Source organism: Papilio machaon, chromosome 2 (genome assembly GCF_912999745.1).
Source record: "Papilio machaon chromosome 2, ilPapMach1.1, whole genome shotgun sequence".
NCBI lineage: Eukaryota > Metazoa > Arthropoda > Insecta > Lepidoptera > Papilionidae > Papilio > Papilio machaon.
The window spans coordinates 9,796,799-9,811,630 of record NC_059987.1 but is presented as its reverse complement, the minus strand read 5'-3'; the positions used below and the strand labels follow the sequence as shown (position 1 = coordinate 9,811,630).

Here is a 14,832-nt window from a genome sequence, read left to right as displayed (position 1 = left end):
TGAGAGCTGATCCAGTCATTACCTTAACTAGTGCAACACGTGTCCGAGGAAATGACAACGTAATTCTCCTATGCTTTCGTTTAATTATACATCAACTTTATCTTATTATATATATTTTTTAAATAAACTAGGAGTATATAAGTAAAATAGAACTAAATTCGATCCGCAAATGATAAAAAAGGTGAACTTTTACATAGCGAAAAAATCTATTACCGAGGATTCCTAACGTTGAATCATAGGAAATCATTATCTCTCTATTATTTTAATATTTTATACTATCTGTACTTTTTTCTAGTTTCGAATTTGTCAATACTTGCTACTAAAATAGCTGTTTATGATACTAGGTCTAATCCTTGCGGTTACGGTATTCGCATATTTACATACGAACGATCAAACGCAACAGGAATACATATATGGAAGTAAACATTAAAATACCGTACGTGTTCGAATTAACATTATTACCTATGTATCATTTTATGGGTCAAGGATGGTATCAGTTTAATACTGCCAAATGTAACAGCGAATTAGTTTAAATATTGACTTTTAACTGATAATTCAGTGACTTAATATGAAGGCATGTAAACAAAAATACTGTTTTAAGGCTCGTAAATGCAAACATGAACGAAAACGGAAAATGAATGAAATCGAGAAGATGCATCTTACTAATATTATAAACTAGCTTTTACCCGCGACTCCGTCCGCGCGGAATAAAAAATAAAAAACGGGCTAAAAATTATCCTATGTCCGTTTCCTGGTTCTAAGCGACCTCTCCATCAATTTTCAGCTAAATCAGTTCGACCGATCTTGAGTTATAAACAATGTAACTAACACGACTTTCTTTTATATATATAGATGCGTAAGTTTAGATGGATGTATGAATGGATGGATGTTTGTTTGTAGGTATCTCCGGAACGGATCAGCAAATCTCGATGAAATATGGCATAGATGTGGAACATAGTCTGGAAGAAAACATGAGCTACTTATTAAGTTTTTTATTATTACGTGCGGACGAAATCGTGGGCGTCAGCTAGTATTTAAGAAAGATAGATACGATGCACCACAATATGATAACACTCAGAATCACTGCGATTATAAACATAAAACCACATTAAACTTATATTTTGACCATAACAATACTGTCAAATGTTTATTCTGAGGACGACTGAAGATCGTCCTCGATCTGTCAAAGAGCAAACGGTGCTGATAGCACACCATTGTACATCCACAGTAATTTGCATGATGACCGTTAGCAATTTCATGTCACATCTTCGTCCTGCATACCTCACGATTATCGGTTAAGTAACTGTTTGGTTACTTTGGCTTTATTTTTACAGGTTTTTTTTCGGATTATCACGTAATGTTGATATAAATTGCGTTCTCATAATGAACGTTATTGATTCTATTAAATTCAATTCTATATAAATCGACTAGAAAGTTACCATTGCTTTACGCCACTAACTTATACCTTAAATTTTTGAAAGAAAGTTATTTCGAGTCTATTCGTATCAATAAGTTTTCGTTTTCCAGTTTCTTTTAACTACTTTCTGGTTGAAAGGTTGTAGAAAACGATAAAATACGTGAGATATTGGTTTACGTTTTTCCTTTACTCCGTATTAGATACACATTCAGCAAAGCTTATCAATGTTACGGTCGTGATGTACTCGTTAGAGACGGTTGTTATGTTTTTTTTTTTTTATGAAACCATAACGCATTCGCCTTACTTTCGTTCGTTACAGTAGCAAATAGTTCACAATCCGTGCGTTTACTTTCTTCAGAAAGTGGGAGAAAAAAAAATTACCAAAATAATTTCTCTAAAGCCTTACGCAAGGTATTAAAACAACTTTAGTCGTTTTTATCCTGCTAAGTTAACAGATTTATTTAAATTTTCGAGAAATTATCTCTGATTTATTAAAAGATAGTTTACCAAACATTTGATTTGTCACTACATCGCAACGCGCGAAGTTTTCAATTCCGTTCCGAAACACGCAGAACGGATTTCATAATATCAACAAACAATCAACTCTTAAAACACACATCAAATGGTCACTGTGTATAAATTGATACCAGCATGGCAGCCAAAATGCTTTTATTACGTTAATAAAATACTAATCATAAAACTATATACATATTTACATTAAAATTCCCAAAACTCTAATAACTAATACATCACGTTGCTAACACTTTTCGAGACTACATTTCGTTGGTAACTTCCCGCGCGGTTCTCTTACTATTTTTTCGCCTATCTTTTTCTTAATCTAAAAAGGCAAAGGTCTTAGTGGCCAGTATGCCACATCTTTGGCAGAATGTTTAATTCCGCACTCAATGTTAAATTTCAAAATAACTACTAGGTTCTAATTACTTAAATAATATAAGTACATGAGACTACGTATTTATTTATTTCTTTTAAATCTAATATATAAAATTCTCGTGTCGCGGTGTTTGTGGTTAAACTCCTCCAAAACGGCTTGACCGATTCTCATGAAATTTTGTGAGCACATTCAGTAAGTCTGAGAATCGGCCAACATCTATTTTTCATACCCCCCCCCCCATTTAGTTTTTTTTAACTGCACGCGGACGGAGTCGCGGGCGACAGCTAGTAATACCTATATAAATGGGAAAATTACAGTTACATCGTTAATCAGAGTTATATTCTAGTTAAAATAATAATCATCCAATTAAAAAAAATGTTATCGTCTTTAATTAAACTGTTATGTTTTCTCAAAAATTTTACGCATATATCTTTCCAATTAAGGAATCCATTCAATTCTTACAACAAAAACATGATTATTCTGATGAATATAATGTAAACTCATAACGAAAGGTGGCTGATATTAAAAATAAAAGATAACAAATAAAATAAACAGTGTTGGTGATATAATAAAATGAAATATTGAAGATGTTGGAATACTTGATAGTATTACTGATCGGGTTTTGGCTGGGAGTTGCCATATTCCTGTATGTCTCCTGTTACTGGATTGAGGAGATTTTAGGTAAGTTTAAAACTAAGTACATGTTTGAAATATTGACGTGGTAAAATGAATTACTAACGAACCTCGAATAGGACTTTGCATCATTCCAGACTTTGAACAAGTGTGGGTGATGTCTGTATTATTTTTATAAAATGCTTTAATTGTTTTCGTTTAAAATAATATTTATATAAGTTCTTAGATTTAACGATATTTACAATCTGTTTCTCCAATTACATCGTATAATTTAGTCTATACTAATTTAATCTTTACTAATTAAGGGGAAACTTTTAATTCTTTGTTTGTATTGCATAGGCTCCAAAACTACTGAACCGATTAGAAAAATTGCCACTTGGAGAGCTACACTATAGTGACATAGGTTAGGTTATATTTTTTAAATTCCGCGCGTACAAAACTAACTACTACTGTATAAACTACAACTACTAATGTATAAAGAAGTTTCTATTTATACATCATATATTATGTGAAAATTAACTTTTAATTTTATTAATACTTTTTAAACATATTATTGTGATACTAACGTACATTTAGTTACATCATTTTGTACTCCAAGAGACATGGAACTTGACTTTAAGTATACAAATAACGTAAATATATTTGTTTCAACAGAATATTTAATGTAACTTGTCTCAAGAAAGATATGGCAAAAGTCAACGTGTTTATTGAACATACAATAACAAACAAAGGTCACTTGTATGTACCAAGAATTTCTGGAATGTTCCGATTTATTATTCGTAAATCATTTGGCTTTTTATCGCCTTATTGCGTTTGCTTTTCTTCCAGTGTAATTTAATACTTAATTACAGCTAGTAGAATAATACCTATCCATGATATAAAGAGTTAAACAATTATACACAACACGGACGAATCCTACAAAAAATATAGTAAAAAGTTTCCTTGAAAACAAGACTGACGTGTATTATTTTAACACATTAGTTATTCATTCAAGTCTCATCTCATGTGTAGTGCAAAAAGTATTTACAAAAAATAACCTTTTTTTATCATAAAGTAATAAACATAATTAATTATTATTTACCTTTATTTAATTTTTAAAGTATTTATATATATGTGGCGTTCAAATTTCCGAACGTCACTGACATACTCTTTGAGATGGGGTTTTTGTAAAAAGCTTGACGTGGGAATTAGAGAGAAAAGGTTACAACATTAAAGCGTGTTTTATTATATATTCACTGTAGTATGCAAACTATTAAGTAGTAAGTCCAAAAATATTACAATAATTAGTACATTGTAAACTCGCGCCAAACGTAGATCTGTAATTTCTGCGTACACCTTTAAGTTACACGGTATATTTATATTTCTTGGTAACATTAATAATGTGATTTTAAGTCCTAGAACTACGTTTAAAATCTAAACTTAGTCGACTGTATTTTATGCTTTAAGAGACCAATAGAACTATTAGTAAACCCTCAAAATCTCTATATGATTTACTTCACATTATTCAAAACAGATGATTGTACATTAGTTTACGATACAATGGAAGAAATATGGTCGCTAGTTTATGTAAGTTTTTGATAAAACAACCAATAAATTATGTAACTATAGTCTAAAGAAAACATAATGTTTTCCTTCAAAAGAAAAATGAAAATGTCTTATGGTCGTTAGCTAAATAATCGTACAAACATTAATCAAAGACAATGCTTTAACTTTTAAAATCGTCAGAGGTCGGCACCCGACCTCGGATTCTCTGAAAACGCTAGATGGCGTGCAGAGTGACTATGACAAATACTAATTGTTGCCATTGTTCAGCGCCCAGCCACAGATAATAACAACTAATTGACTATGTATTATTATAATTTACAACTTCACTTGAACACAAAAGTATTCATAAATCAAGGTTATGTCTCCAATCAAAGAGTTAATTGCGAAAATTGCAATTGCAATTTGAAAAAGAAGAAATTATCAGACTTGTAACGCAAAAGTATAAGCAGAGTTGAGGTATTTTGCAAGATCCTGTCCTGATGCACGCACTATGTCTATATTTATTTTAAACGCTTGAAAAATTTCAACTCACGCACATATTCTTACGCACTTCACTCTAATCACTCTGTATCTCTGCACAAATCCTACTTTAGTATTTACCTATCTACAACTTTACAAAAGCAAATTTTATACTCTGTTGAAAATTTGTAGTGTCGTAAACTGTTTCCACATGCAATTCTGAATTCTTGTTTCTTTTCGTCAGATTTACCGCAGTCCCAGCATGGTTCAAATGCCAGCTACGTGGGCAGCGGAGCGAGTGGTGCGCACGCGCAGCTCAAACGGCTCGTGGCTAGAGTCGTGGAAGAGGCTGCAGCGCTGCCGGCGCTGGCGCGGTACGCCGCCGCGCCTTCGCCAACGCCTACGCCCACACCCACCATACACTCTTCTACATATGAGGATCTTCTAGCTACTGCTATATTGAATAAGGTAAGATTTTGATAAAATTCCGAAGCAACTGACTGTTGTTTTAAAAGTTAAAGGATCAGAAATTATGTTAAGGATTTGTTGCCTAATAAAAATAACAGTATCCGCAATAATCCATTGATCGAGAAGAGGATATTTTTGAGTGAGTCTGCGGGTTATTATTCTAGCCGTTTCGTGATTTTAGTAGTTAATTTAACGTTTTAATAAGATAAAAGAAACCGTACAAGGTTGTATAATAACAACAATTATACAATGCAAAAAAACAAAAGCACTTAAAATTGTTGTTTGACTAGTTATAGCAACTATTATCTCGTTCTAATTGAACGCTGAATACAAACAAATCCGTGTCGAAGATTGTGCAGTTCAGTTATTAGAATGTTTTACGCTAATATTTTGAAAAAGATAAATAGCCTAATGTAATTTGTGGTCAAAAATTAAGGCATTCGATTGGAACATGGGTTAATAGAGAGAAAGGGAGGAAGAAGAAAAGCTATGAATTATGAATCAATTGATTCACTTACCAGCTTGTCATGGTCATTGAAACAGAAAATCATTTATTATTGATAATAAAAACACTGAGATATTCAACAATTGTTCGTTGTTTAATCACCAAGAGATTTTCATTCGCTCATACTTTTGCATTCATATATTTCTTGGCCTCTGCATATATCACAATTGCAATGACTATTTGTCGTGTTTATGAAGTTAGTGATATATTATATTAAAGTCAGTCAATAAAGTAAACTCGGTTTTATTACATGCCCCTAAAACTAAATAGTGCAGTCAAAAATATTCGAGTCGGAAGTTTGCGGTACAAATAACAGTGGTTTAAAAAAAACGAATATACAAACTCTTTGGTGTAAAATGGAAGCAGTGTGTCCTCATCTTTCGCCGTTTTATTACTTCAGCAATTTGTACTACATATCTGCGAAATTACAGTGGAAGAAATGGCAACACGCCTTTATATTATACTTCGATGAGTGCTTCGAAATGTTGTCGGAAAAAAGTTTGGAGGTAAAAAGAAATATTCTGACATAAGCGTACTTTTTTAATATAACCTTTTTGTGGCTTGCCTACATGAAATTTAGCTGTCTCTGCTACTGGTTGTGTTATCCCTATCAATTACCTTGCCTTGTTTACTGTTTTTATTTTGATATCAAATTATTGATTTGCCTATAATCGAACATATCTGGTTAGTCGCGACTTAGTTTTATGTAATGTTGGCGGGAAACCGTACAAAGTCATCATGTCACGGCACCTGCCATACACTAATTTAGGGCTGTCAAATGACAAATACGTAGAAATTATATTTTAATTATTTATATCAGGGCCGGAATTCAATCATACCTGTTATAATTATAATCGATTTTTATGCGTACCGATTTTATTTATTTTAAAAACCATTGGACATTTTACTAGATTTTGAGAAGACTTAATTCAAAATTAGTTGTTTAAAACTACGTATCTCGTAAATAAGCTTTAAAACCAACAATACTAAACTAGAATACTTGTAATGTAAGATGCTGTTATTGTTCAAGAAGTCGTATATAAAAATAGAATAGAAATATGTTAATATAAGCTGCTAGAGTTGCATATTGCGCATACGCAACTCATCATTTACTCGGCTTGCTAACGACCATTATGTCCACATTACAATAGTAACTTTCCGCCTTCTTCTTCACACCTTTCGCCGGCTCGAGCGCCTGACTTAAAATGTTTCCAGTTTTCCCACAGATTAAATAAAGACGTAACATAATATAAGGTGAATTTTATATATTATGTAATGCATAATAACGAGACAATTTTACACAGATTTTTAAATCATTTCCTTAATAAAATTAATGAATAGCCAGTTCAGGGTCTTGAGATTTTGAGGCAACATCTTTTTTCATTCGAGATTTTGCATCAAATATTTTACTAATAATAGCTTTAAATAAACAGAAACAAAATTAACATGACGTCTATCACTGTGTTTAACATGAAATTATCAAAATTAAATAAACATTCGTAATGATTGCACCATACGGGTAGATAAATATAAGTTACAACTACAAAACTCTACATCTACAGCTACTCCAGGCGTATCTATAAATCAGCATCAATCATAAACAAGAGAACTTATCATAAACAATATTATCAAATCTGTTCTTACACAACGTACCTTCGTAGTTCCTTTGACGAATGAAATCTTTAGTAAAACATAGACTAAAATGATTCAACCGTATCAATATTGAGTACGAACCTCAGATAATGTGTGTTATCACGATAACAATTTGTCATAAGCCCCAAAGATACATCGAAACAGTTGCACGCTTTATAAAGAAATGGTGAGTATTAATACGATTTTATGTTAATTAAGGCGCGAAAGCAATCTGTCAATCGTGCGCGCGCGCCAAATTTTTCTCTAATGACGTGCGTTCTGAAACCGCTTGTCTTACCACCTGCGAGTGTTTCTTTGTAGCAATGTTGACATTATATATGATTTTGGTAGTTGCTTCCTTATATGTTATTGGTTGGGTGAGTAATTTTGTACATATATTCTTGAACATAAAAATTAATGTTGCATTGAATTTATACCAGCAACGTTAATAGATGATTTTTGTTTTTTAATTAAATCTAATGTCTCAATTTGTTTAATTCAGCTTTTAAGATATACTAATGGTAGTTTACCAGATCATACAATTAAATGAAAACATGCTAATAATATCAAGTAACGACAGTCTTACAATTAATTTAACACTCTTCAAAACAGTTTTCTCGTCGTCGCCAACCCTGTAGATAATTCTTTGCCCAGCATTGGCTGATATTCGGGCCGCAGTGTGAGAGTGTTCCGTTCTATGAGAATTGTCTCTATCTTTCTCATTATTCTATTTTCACATTATTTACGTGTACCTATATCTTTAGAAACTAGTGCCCATTATATTTCGTCACGCTGCAACACTTACGAAGATGTACAATTTCATCAGCTATATTGTGAGTTACTTTCTCTAAACTGATTGTTCTGTTGCTCTAATTCTTGTAATATAATATAGCTATGGTTTTAATTAGTTGATTTTAAATTTACTTAACCTAAGACCTTCGACAAGTTCCATACCAATATGATTGTTTTGTCTGAAAATGAACTCTTAAAACGCGTTGAATAATTTGAAACAATTGAGGTGAATTCCACTACTCTACAAATTAAGAAAATATCGTTAGAAAACATTTAATTAAATTTTGAATCCAGTAGCTAAATATAAGTTATTAAAATTCATTGTAAAATAAACATTTATTACCTGCATGGATAATTGATATTGTAAAGTGATTGCTTATCAAATAAGTCGTCAAGTCAGAGTGCAACGGTCTCCTGGCGACCAATCAAATAGATTTAATCGGCGACTTAATAAGTACTTCTGATAATAGAGGTATATGATAAATAGTTAGGAATATATTATTATCCATACAAATATTCTCTAAAGATACACATTCCGTTTTACATCCGTTGTGCATTCGGGTAACTTTGTTTAAAGTAGCTGTAAGAGTTTAAATGTTTTTTATTTACAAGATATACTTGTTATTATTGTATAAAAACAATTGCAATGATTTCTTCTTAATGAGATTTATTGGTCTTGTGAATAACGTGGCAATTTCCATATGTACGGTATTCATGTCTCGTCATACACTTGGTTATAAAATAAACAGTCGAATATGTTTTAAATTGCGTAGCAACTAATGTAATACAACTGTGATAAAATTATAAATACCAATGTTAATGTTATCTTGCGATATAATTTCTTTCATTTAAATACTCACAGTAGTTCCGGGATTGACAAAATCCGCCAATAAAACAAGACATTTCGACGAAGTATTTTGTAAATAAATATTTTGATTGACATCATTTTAAGAAGAATATTCTTTTAGAAATGGAATCAGCACAAGCCTACATACGAATTTTACATTCTTCCACAAGTACCTTATAGTGGCCAAATCACGCATGATACTGTGCAAAAGACTCGAATAAAAATTATTTACTTGAAGAGCTCAGCTGGTACTTACCTTTGCAGACAATTGAATCGTATCATAACTAAACTATGAAACTGTGATTTCTTGCAGGTGATCGAGCGTTACCAGACAGAGAGCGGATCCGGTGGGTCCGGGGGTCGCAGCAGCGGCATCCACTCCGCTAGCGCCAGCCCCTCGCCCTCAGAGCGCTCAGAGCGCTCCGACCCCCGCTCGCTGCACTCCAGGAACACCAGAGACATCAGTCCACCGGTAAGCTCACTTCACGTAGCAAGTGATCGGTTAAAACAATTCTGATACACTTTACTCGCTTCTTTCTACATCCATACTTTAACATATCCAACACCACATTTCCACCGATTTGAGTATTTACTGAAAATCACAGGCGAGGTAAGATTTAGTAAAATTAGTTTTTTTAATGCCAAGGTACTTATTAAATTAATTTTGACTCCAGCTGCGCGAGGAGGATGTATCAGACTGGGAGGAAGGCGACGCCACTGACGAGGCGGAGGCGCTTCCGCGACGCGTGCCCTTCCCGGAGTTCGGAGGAGACATCGTGCATAATGGTGATTTTATATCTGTTGTGTTGTAAATAAAAACATTTGTTTGCACATAAACAAACGTTGCTGTGATACACATTTTATTTACGTGAATTTTTACGTGAATCATTTGTAAAATATAACTTTTCATAGATAACGAAGATCATGACTTGGACGAAATATCGAGCAGTGACATACAGGCCGTCGATGGATCTTGGGAGGAGAACTGGCTATTTCAGAAGAAAAAAATTAAAACAATACAATCCGTACCTGTACCGATGCTGGTCCCTAACTCTAATGCGGACTACCGAGCGCTCATAGGCGATAGAGATGCCGAGGACACAACCGATCTTTCAGATAATGCGAGTGACGCAGAAGAACAAGCAGCAGACTACAAGAGCGATGTCAAAAAAGTTTTAGACTCGAAACATATTATAGGAGGAAAAGCGAAAGTACCTGAAATTCATACGGATGATTTTGAAGCAGATAGTCTTGATAATATGATTTTTATTGGATCGGACGACAACGAGAAGTATAACGAGACACGTGAAACCATTTCAAGCGTGGGAGGAAATAAAACCGACCTTGACAATGAAGAAAATACCAATCATGTAAACAATAATGAGGAGAAAGATTCCATTTTATTACTTGACGTGGAAAGCGGACCGCCGCCGAAAGCAGAATTTAATTTAAAAGAAGAAATCCATAGATCTATTTTTAACGACACTAAAACTGGACTATTAATAGATTTGGATACATCACAAGCTATGGAAGCAGATAGTTTGGAAAACATTGATCATGATCCCAATTCAAAAACGTTCGCAGGTAAATAACTTTACTTAATAATAAACTGTTTAACAAATAATTAAAAGAATACCAAACTCAATGCCAAATGGAATGAAGTTAATAAGAAAAATCTTTACAGATAGCTCAGCAACAAACACGTTAAGTCGTCACGAGCGAGTTGGTGAATATGAAGAGACGGTAGCAGTGCCCGTGCAGAGATACGCTGATAGTCTGCGCAGGCAACATGCTCAGGATGATACGGAAAGGTAAGTCATTGTAAATCAAACCAAACAATTTATTTAGCAATTTCTTCGCAATAGTTCTGATATAAAAAAAATCATTTTTCAGATGCACTACCACAGATGATAATGAAGATTTGATACCAGGTTAGTATGTGATTCTAAAATAATCGTAACAACTAACTTTAGAACATTTTTCATATACAATATTCTTTAATTGCAGGTTCCATTGCATACAGAGAGCGCCAGAAATGGCTAAACTATGTCGAGATGCCTAATAATCCATATTCTCCAGAAGCCATACAAAAAAGATTAACAGCGAAAAGTACTTCGTCGTTATTCGATTCGTTTACTTGTAAAGATAAAGAATTTAAAGCAGAAGTTACCGAAGTCAATACAGTTAATCCAGTGATTGAGAAGGAAGTCGATGTTGAAGAAAGAAAACATAATGGTACAATCAACGAGGAAATAACTAATAAAATCGATTCGCTAACTTTAAATGAAAATGAAATTAATTCTCCTAATGGGAAAGTCAGAAGTCCAACACATAAAAGCTTGAAACGTGTACTTTCAGAAGAAATTCCTCAATACAAACGGTACACTTCATTTTCCATAAATTACACCGTTAAACACTACTATATATCTTAAAAAACATTTCATACTCTTACAGATATGGCAGAGATTATTACATAAAAGATGCCAAAATGTCGTCTGGAGCGCGCAAGACAAACAGCTTGTGTAACAGCGACACAAGCTCGATATCGTCAATGCATAAATCGACCAGTTTAGACAATTTCGATACAGAGCTCGCTTCGCCTGTAAGTGCCAGCAGTTCGTTGAGCGACCTCGAGGCGTCCGCCCTTCATCACAACATCGTCCGAGCATTTCTCAGCCCCAGAAACGCCAGTCCCAACTTTGCTATAAATCCCATATTCGAAAACCCTGACAGACCAAGTGATAATGATGACGAGAATCACTCGACAGACCGACATTATGTCACCCGGAACGTAAGACAACAACATAAACCTGTGTGCGATCGAGGTGATGGTTATGTGGAAAACGAGGATATAGTTAGACTTAAAATACCAAAAACACCAGAAATAACAGAGGATCTATTCGAACCTTACACACTTGTTAGGCGAAGTAACACATTGAAGAGCGAGGACTTGTACATTCGCTCCAAACGACGACCAGGTCTAAATTACACTTTCGGCGGAAGCCTTAGATTAAACAAAGGTTTTCAAAAAGATTTATGGTGAATAGACACCTTTATTAGTTAACTTTAATAGCATCAAACCTCTCAGCACTCCCATTTATTTTAAATGTAGATAAAACTAAATCAACCAATCCGAATCTCTGCCCCTATGCTCGATACAAACATAGGACAACCGAAACTGTATTTATTAGAATACATAGGATAACTCTGACATTACAGTTAAATTTATTCTAAAACTGACATGGTGAAAGGACTATTAAATAATTTTTCAATTAATTCAAAATATCTTCGTTTTTGACGCGTTTGGTTTATCTGTTACGTGTGAAAAGAAAGCATGCTGTGTGATTTAAAAAAAACCTGGCCGACTAACAGCACTTGGCACATAATACATTTACAAATACCTATACAACTGCACTTATAGATTGTGTCCTTCTAATTAAAATTTTCAGTAATATTTCCACAGTAATCCTCAATGAGATTAGTGGTGAGTGTTGTACGTTTTTGGTGACAGAATTTTGACTAACAAGATGCTTGCGAATGAACTAACAAAATCTGTCGCACGCACATCTTCATAACAAACATTTTCCTTTGCAGCTCTCACTTTAGCTTCTACCATAATCATTAGGTCACTCCATCGACGTCATCGCCTCCTATAATCACCATTTTAAGTATAAAAATTATATTAAAATTAACCATGATACGCACAATTCGTTTTCAAAACCACGCGTGTGCTTTAAAATTAATTTATAAAGATTATATGCATTTATAGAATCAATTAGAGTCAGCCTTAGTTTTATCTTTGTACATGTTAATTTTTGATTTAATAACCCAATGGTTTATGCCATACATTCGAATATTATTTTACTGTTTTCGCTCTTTCAGGGACTATTGATACAACAGTTCACAACAATCGCCACAAATCAACATTATACGAAATTCGCTGGTAAAGATGAAATGCAAATATCAGTTACGACGATGCCCAACAACAATGATCAAATATTAATAGAATACGAGGACGCGAATGAGCACACACTGTTTGTCGCAAAACCTGCAATGGCTGATGACACTGATAGTAAATTTGATGAAATCCTGCAATCCGCATACAATCCAGATACGGCTCCGTTAACCATAGAAATAATCAATCAAGATGATATATCAGAAAAGTCACCGGAAAATCTCAGAATTGAAAACTCATTTATTAGCACTAGTAGTTTAGAAGATTCTATTAAAATATACAACGTGCAGACCGGGGAGATTGTAAAATGTAAGCCCGATGATAAGGTATCGCCGAGATACGAAGAAACGGTTGACAACAATGACAACATTGAGATACTAGATAAGAATCTCTCTGAAGTAATGAACGACAGCCTCAGTACTAATTTTGATACGTGCGAGGAAACAAACACAACTCTTACAAACACAGAAAGAGAAGAAAGCGTGAACAAGATCAGTGATATAGAGGACATCCTTCCGCAACTTCCTAACGTAAAAGAATTAGCTAAAAAGTTTGTCAGCATGGAGAATTTGAACGAATCAACCAAGGTCAGTATGATAAATGAAGAAATGTATGAAATTGATAAGAAATTATCGTTTTATCTTAACTGAAATCTTTGATTTTTGATGTTTTGAATATTGTATCTTCGAGCGAGAGTTTGCATACTAAATACAATGACAATTTGTACAATTAAAAAAGTGAAAATAAGTAAACAGATATTAATTACTTATTATTAGAAGGTAATAATCAATATGTAATTTTTCAGCCTCCAAAACAGCCCACAAGACGCAGAAAAAGCAAAGACAACATGCTTAACTTCGACGACAAAACAGACAAACCACCAAACAAACTAATATACATGCACAGTCTTACAGCTAGAAGTATTTCTAAAGAATTCCGCGACGAACTGAAACTGTCATTGGCCACACCACTAACAGTTCCCGGAGGGTCCAAAGCCATTCCCGAAGGAACAGAAGAGGTAACAAAGGAATCGAGTAGACCGGGCAGTCCAGTCCCCGAACCAGGCACCATAAAAACTAAATTAGCGTTTTTCGAAAGTTTAAAATCGAAATTGAGCAATTAAGTTGTATAAATTGTTTATTATTAATTTGGAATGTGATATTTATAGATAAAATATTTTATTTTCTTATAATACAAATATTTATTTTCATTATTTAGATTTGAAAGAAATATAAAATATTTAATCAGTTATTAATATGATTTTCGTGAGGATTAACAGATGCAGGCATCATCGGTTCCATATATAAATAAATAAAAATTATCATACTACATTTGGTTTACTGTTTGTAAACCAATTTCGTAGAAAAATCATTCATCATGTCACAAAACTAACATAAACGAAAAAACGAATATAATTTAATTTTTAGTGCTGGCAACACTGAAATGGCTAGATTATAAGTAAACAATGGTGATCTGTTAAACTATTGTACGGGAAGGAGAATTTTTTATTATCTTTATTTCATTAGATCATTCAATCAGTGTCATTAAATTATTATTATTAACGAGTTTACGAACATTAGGATGATGTAAATATTTAGTGCCATTTTGTAATCATTATTCGTGTATTTAGCTAATGCCAAAGTTCTGAATATATTACTTAAATTGGTGTGATGGATAATTGAAATTT

General features: G+C 33.4%; 1 protein-coding gene across 5 annotated transcripts in view; it reads left to right on the top strand.

The window, feature by feature from the left end:
* LOC106710485 overlaps positions 1-14,297 on the top strand; it is a 51,515-nt gene extending 37,218 nt beyond the window's left edge. Inside the window, exons 2-12 of one of the 5 annotated variants that reach the window (XM_045685271.1) lie at positions 2,753-2,990; positions 5,191-5,414; positions 9,504-9,662; positions 9,865-9,976; positions 10,103-10,774; positions 10,875-11,001; positions 11,084-11,121; positions 11,198-11,570; positions 11,645-11,981; positions 13,073-13,732; positions 13,951-14,293. In XM_045685271.1, the coding sequence (XP_045541227.1) occupies positions 2,897-2,990; positions 5,191-5,414; positions 9,504-9,662; positions 9,865-9,976; positions 10,103-10,774; positions 10,875-11,001; positions 11,084-11,121; positions 11,198-11,570; positions 11,645-11,981; positions 13,073-13,732; positions 13,951-14,268 (3,114 nt within the window). In that variant the 5' untranslated portion in view covers positions 2,753-2,896 and the 3' untranslated portion in view covers positions 14,269-14,293. Of the gene's footprint in view, positions 1-2,752; positions 2,991-5,190; positions 5,415-7,625; positions 7,739-7,812; positions 7,929-8,238; positions 8,385-9,503; positions 9,663-9,864; positions 9,977-10,102; positions 10,775-10,874; positions 11,002-11,083; positions 11,122-11,197; positions 11,571-11,644; positions 11,982-13,072; positions 13,733-13,950 lie in introns of those variants that run through there. The other 4 variants (XM_014502551.2, XM_014502555.2, XM_014502553.2 and 1 more) reach the window with 4 other exon arrangements.
* The last annotated feature ends 535 nt before the right edge of the window (positions 14,298-14,832 follow it).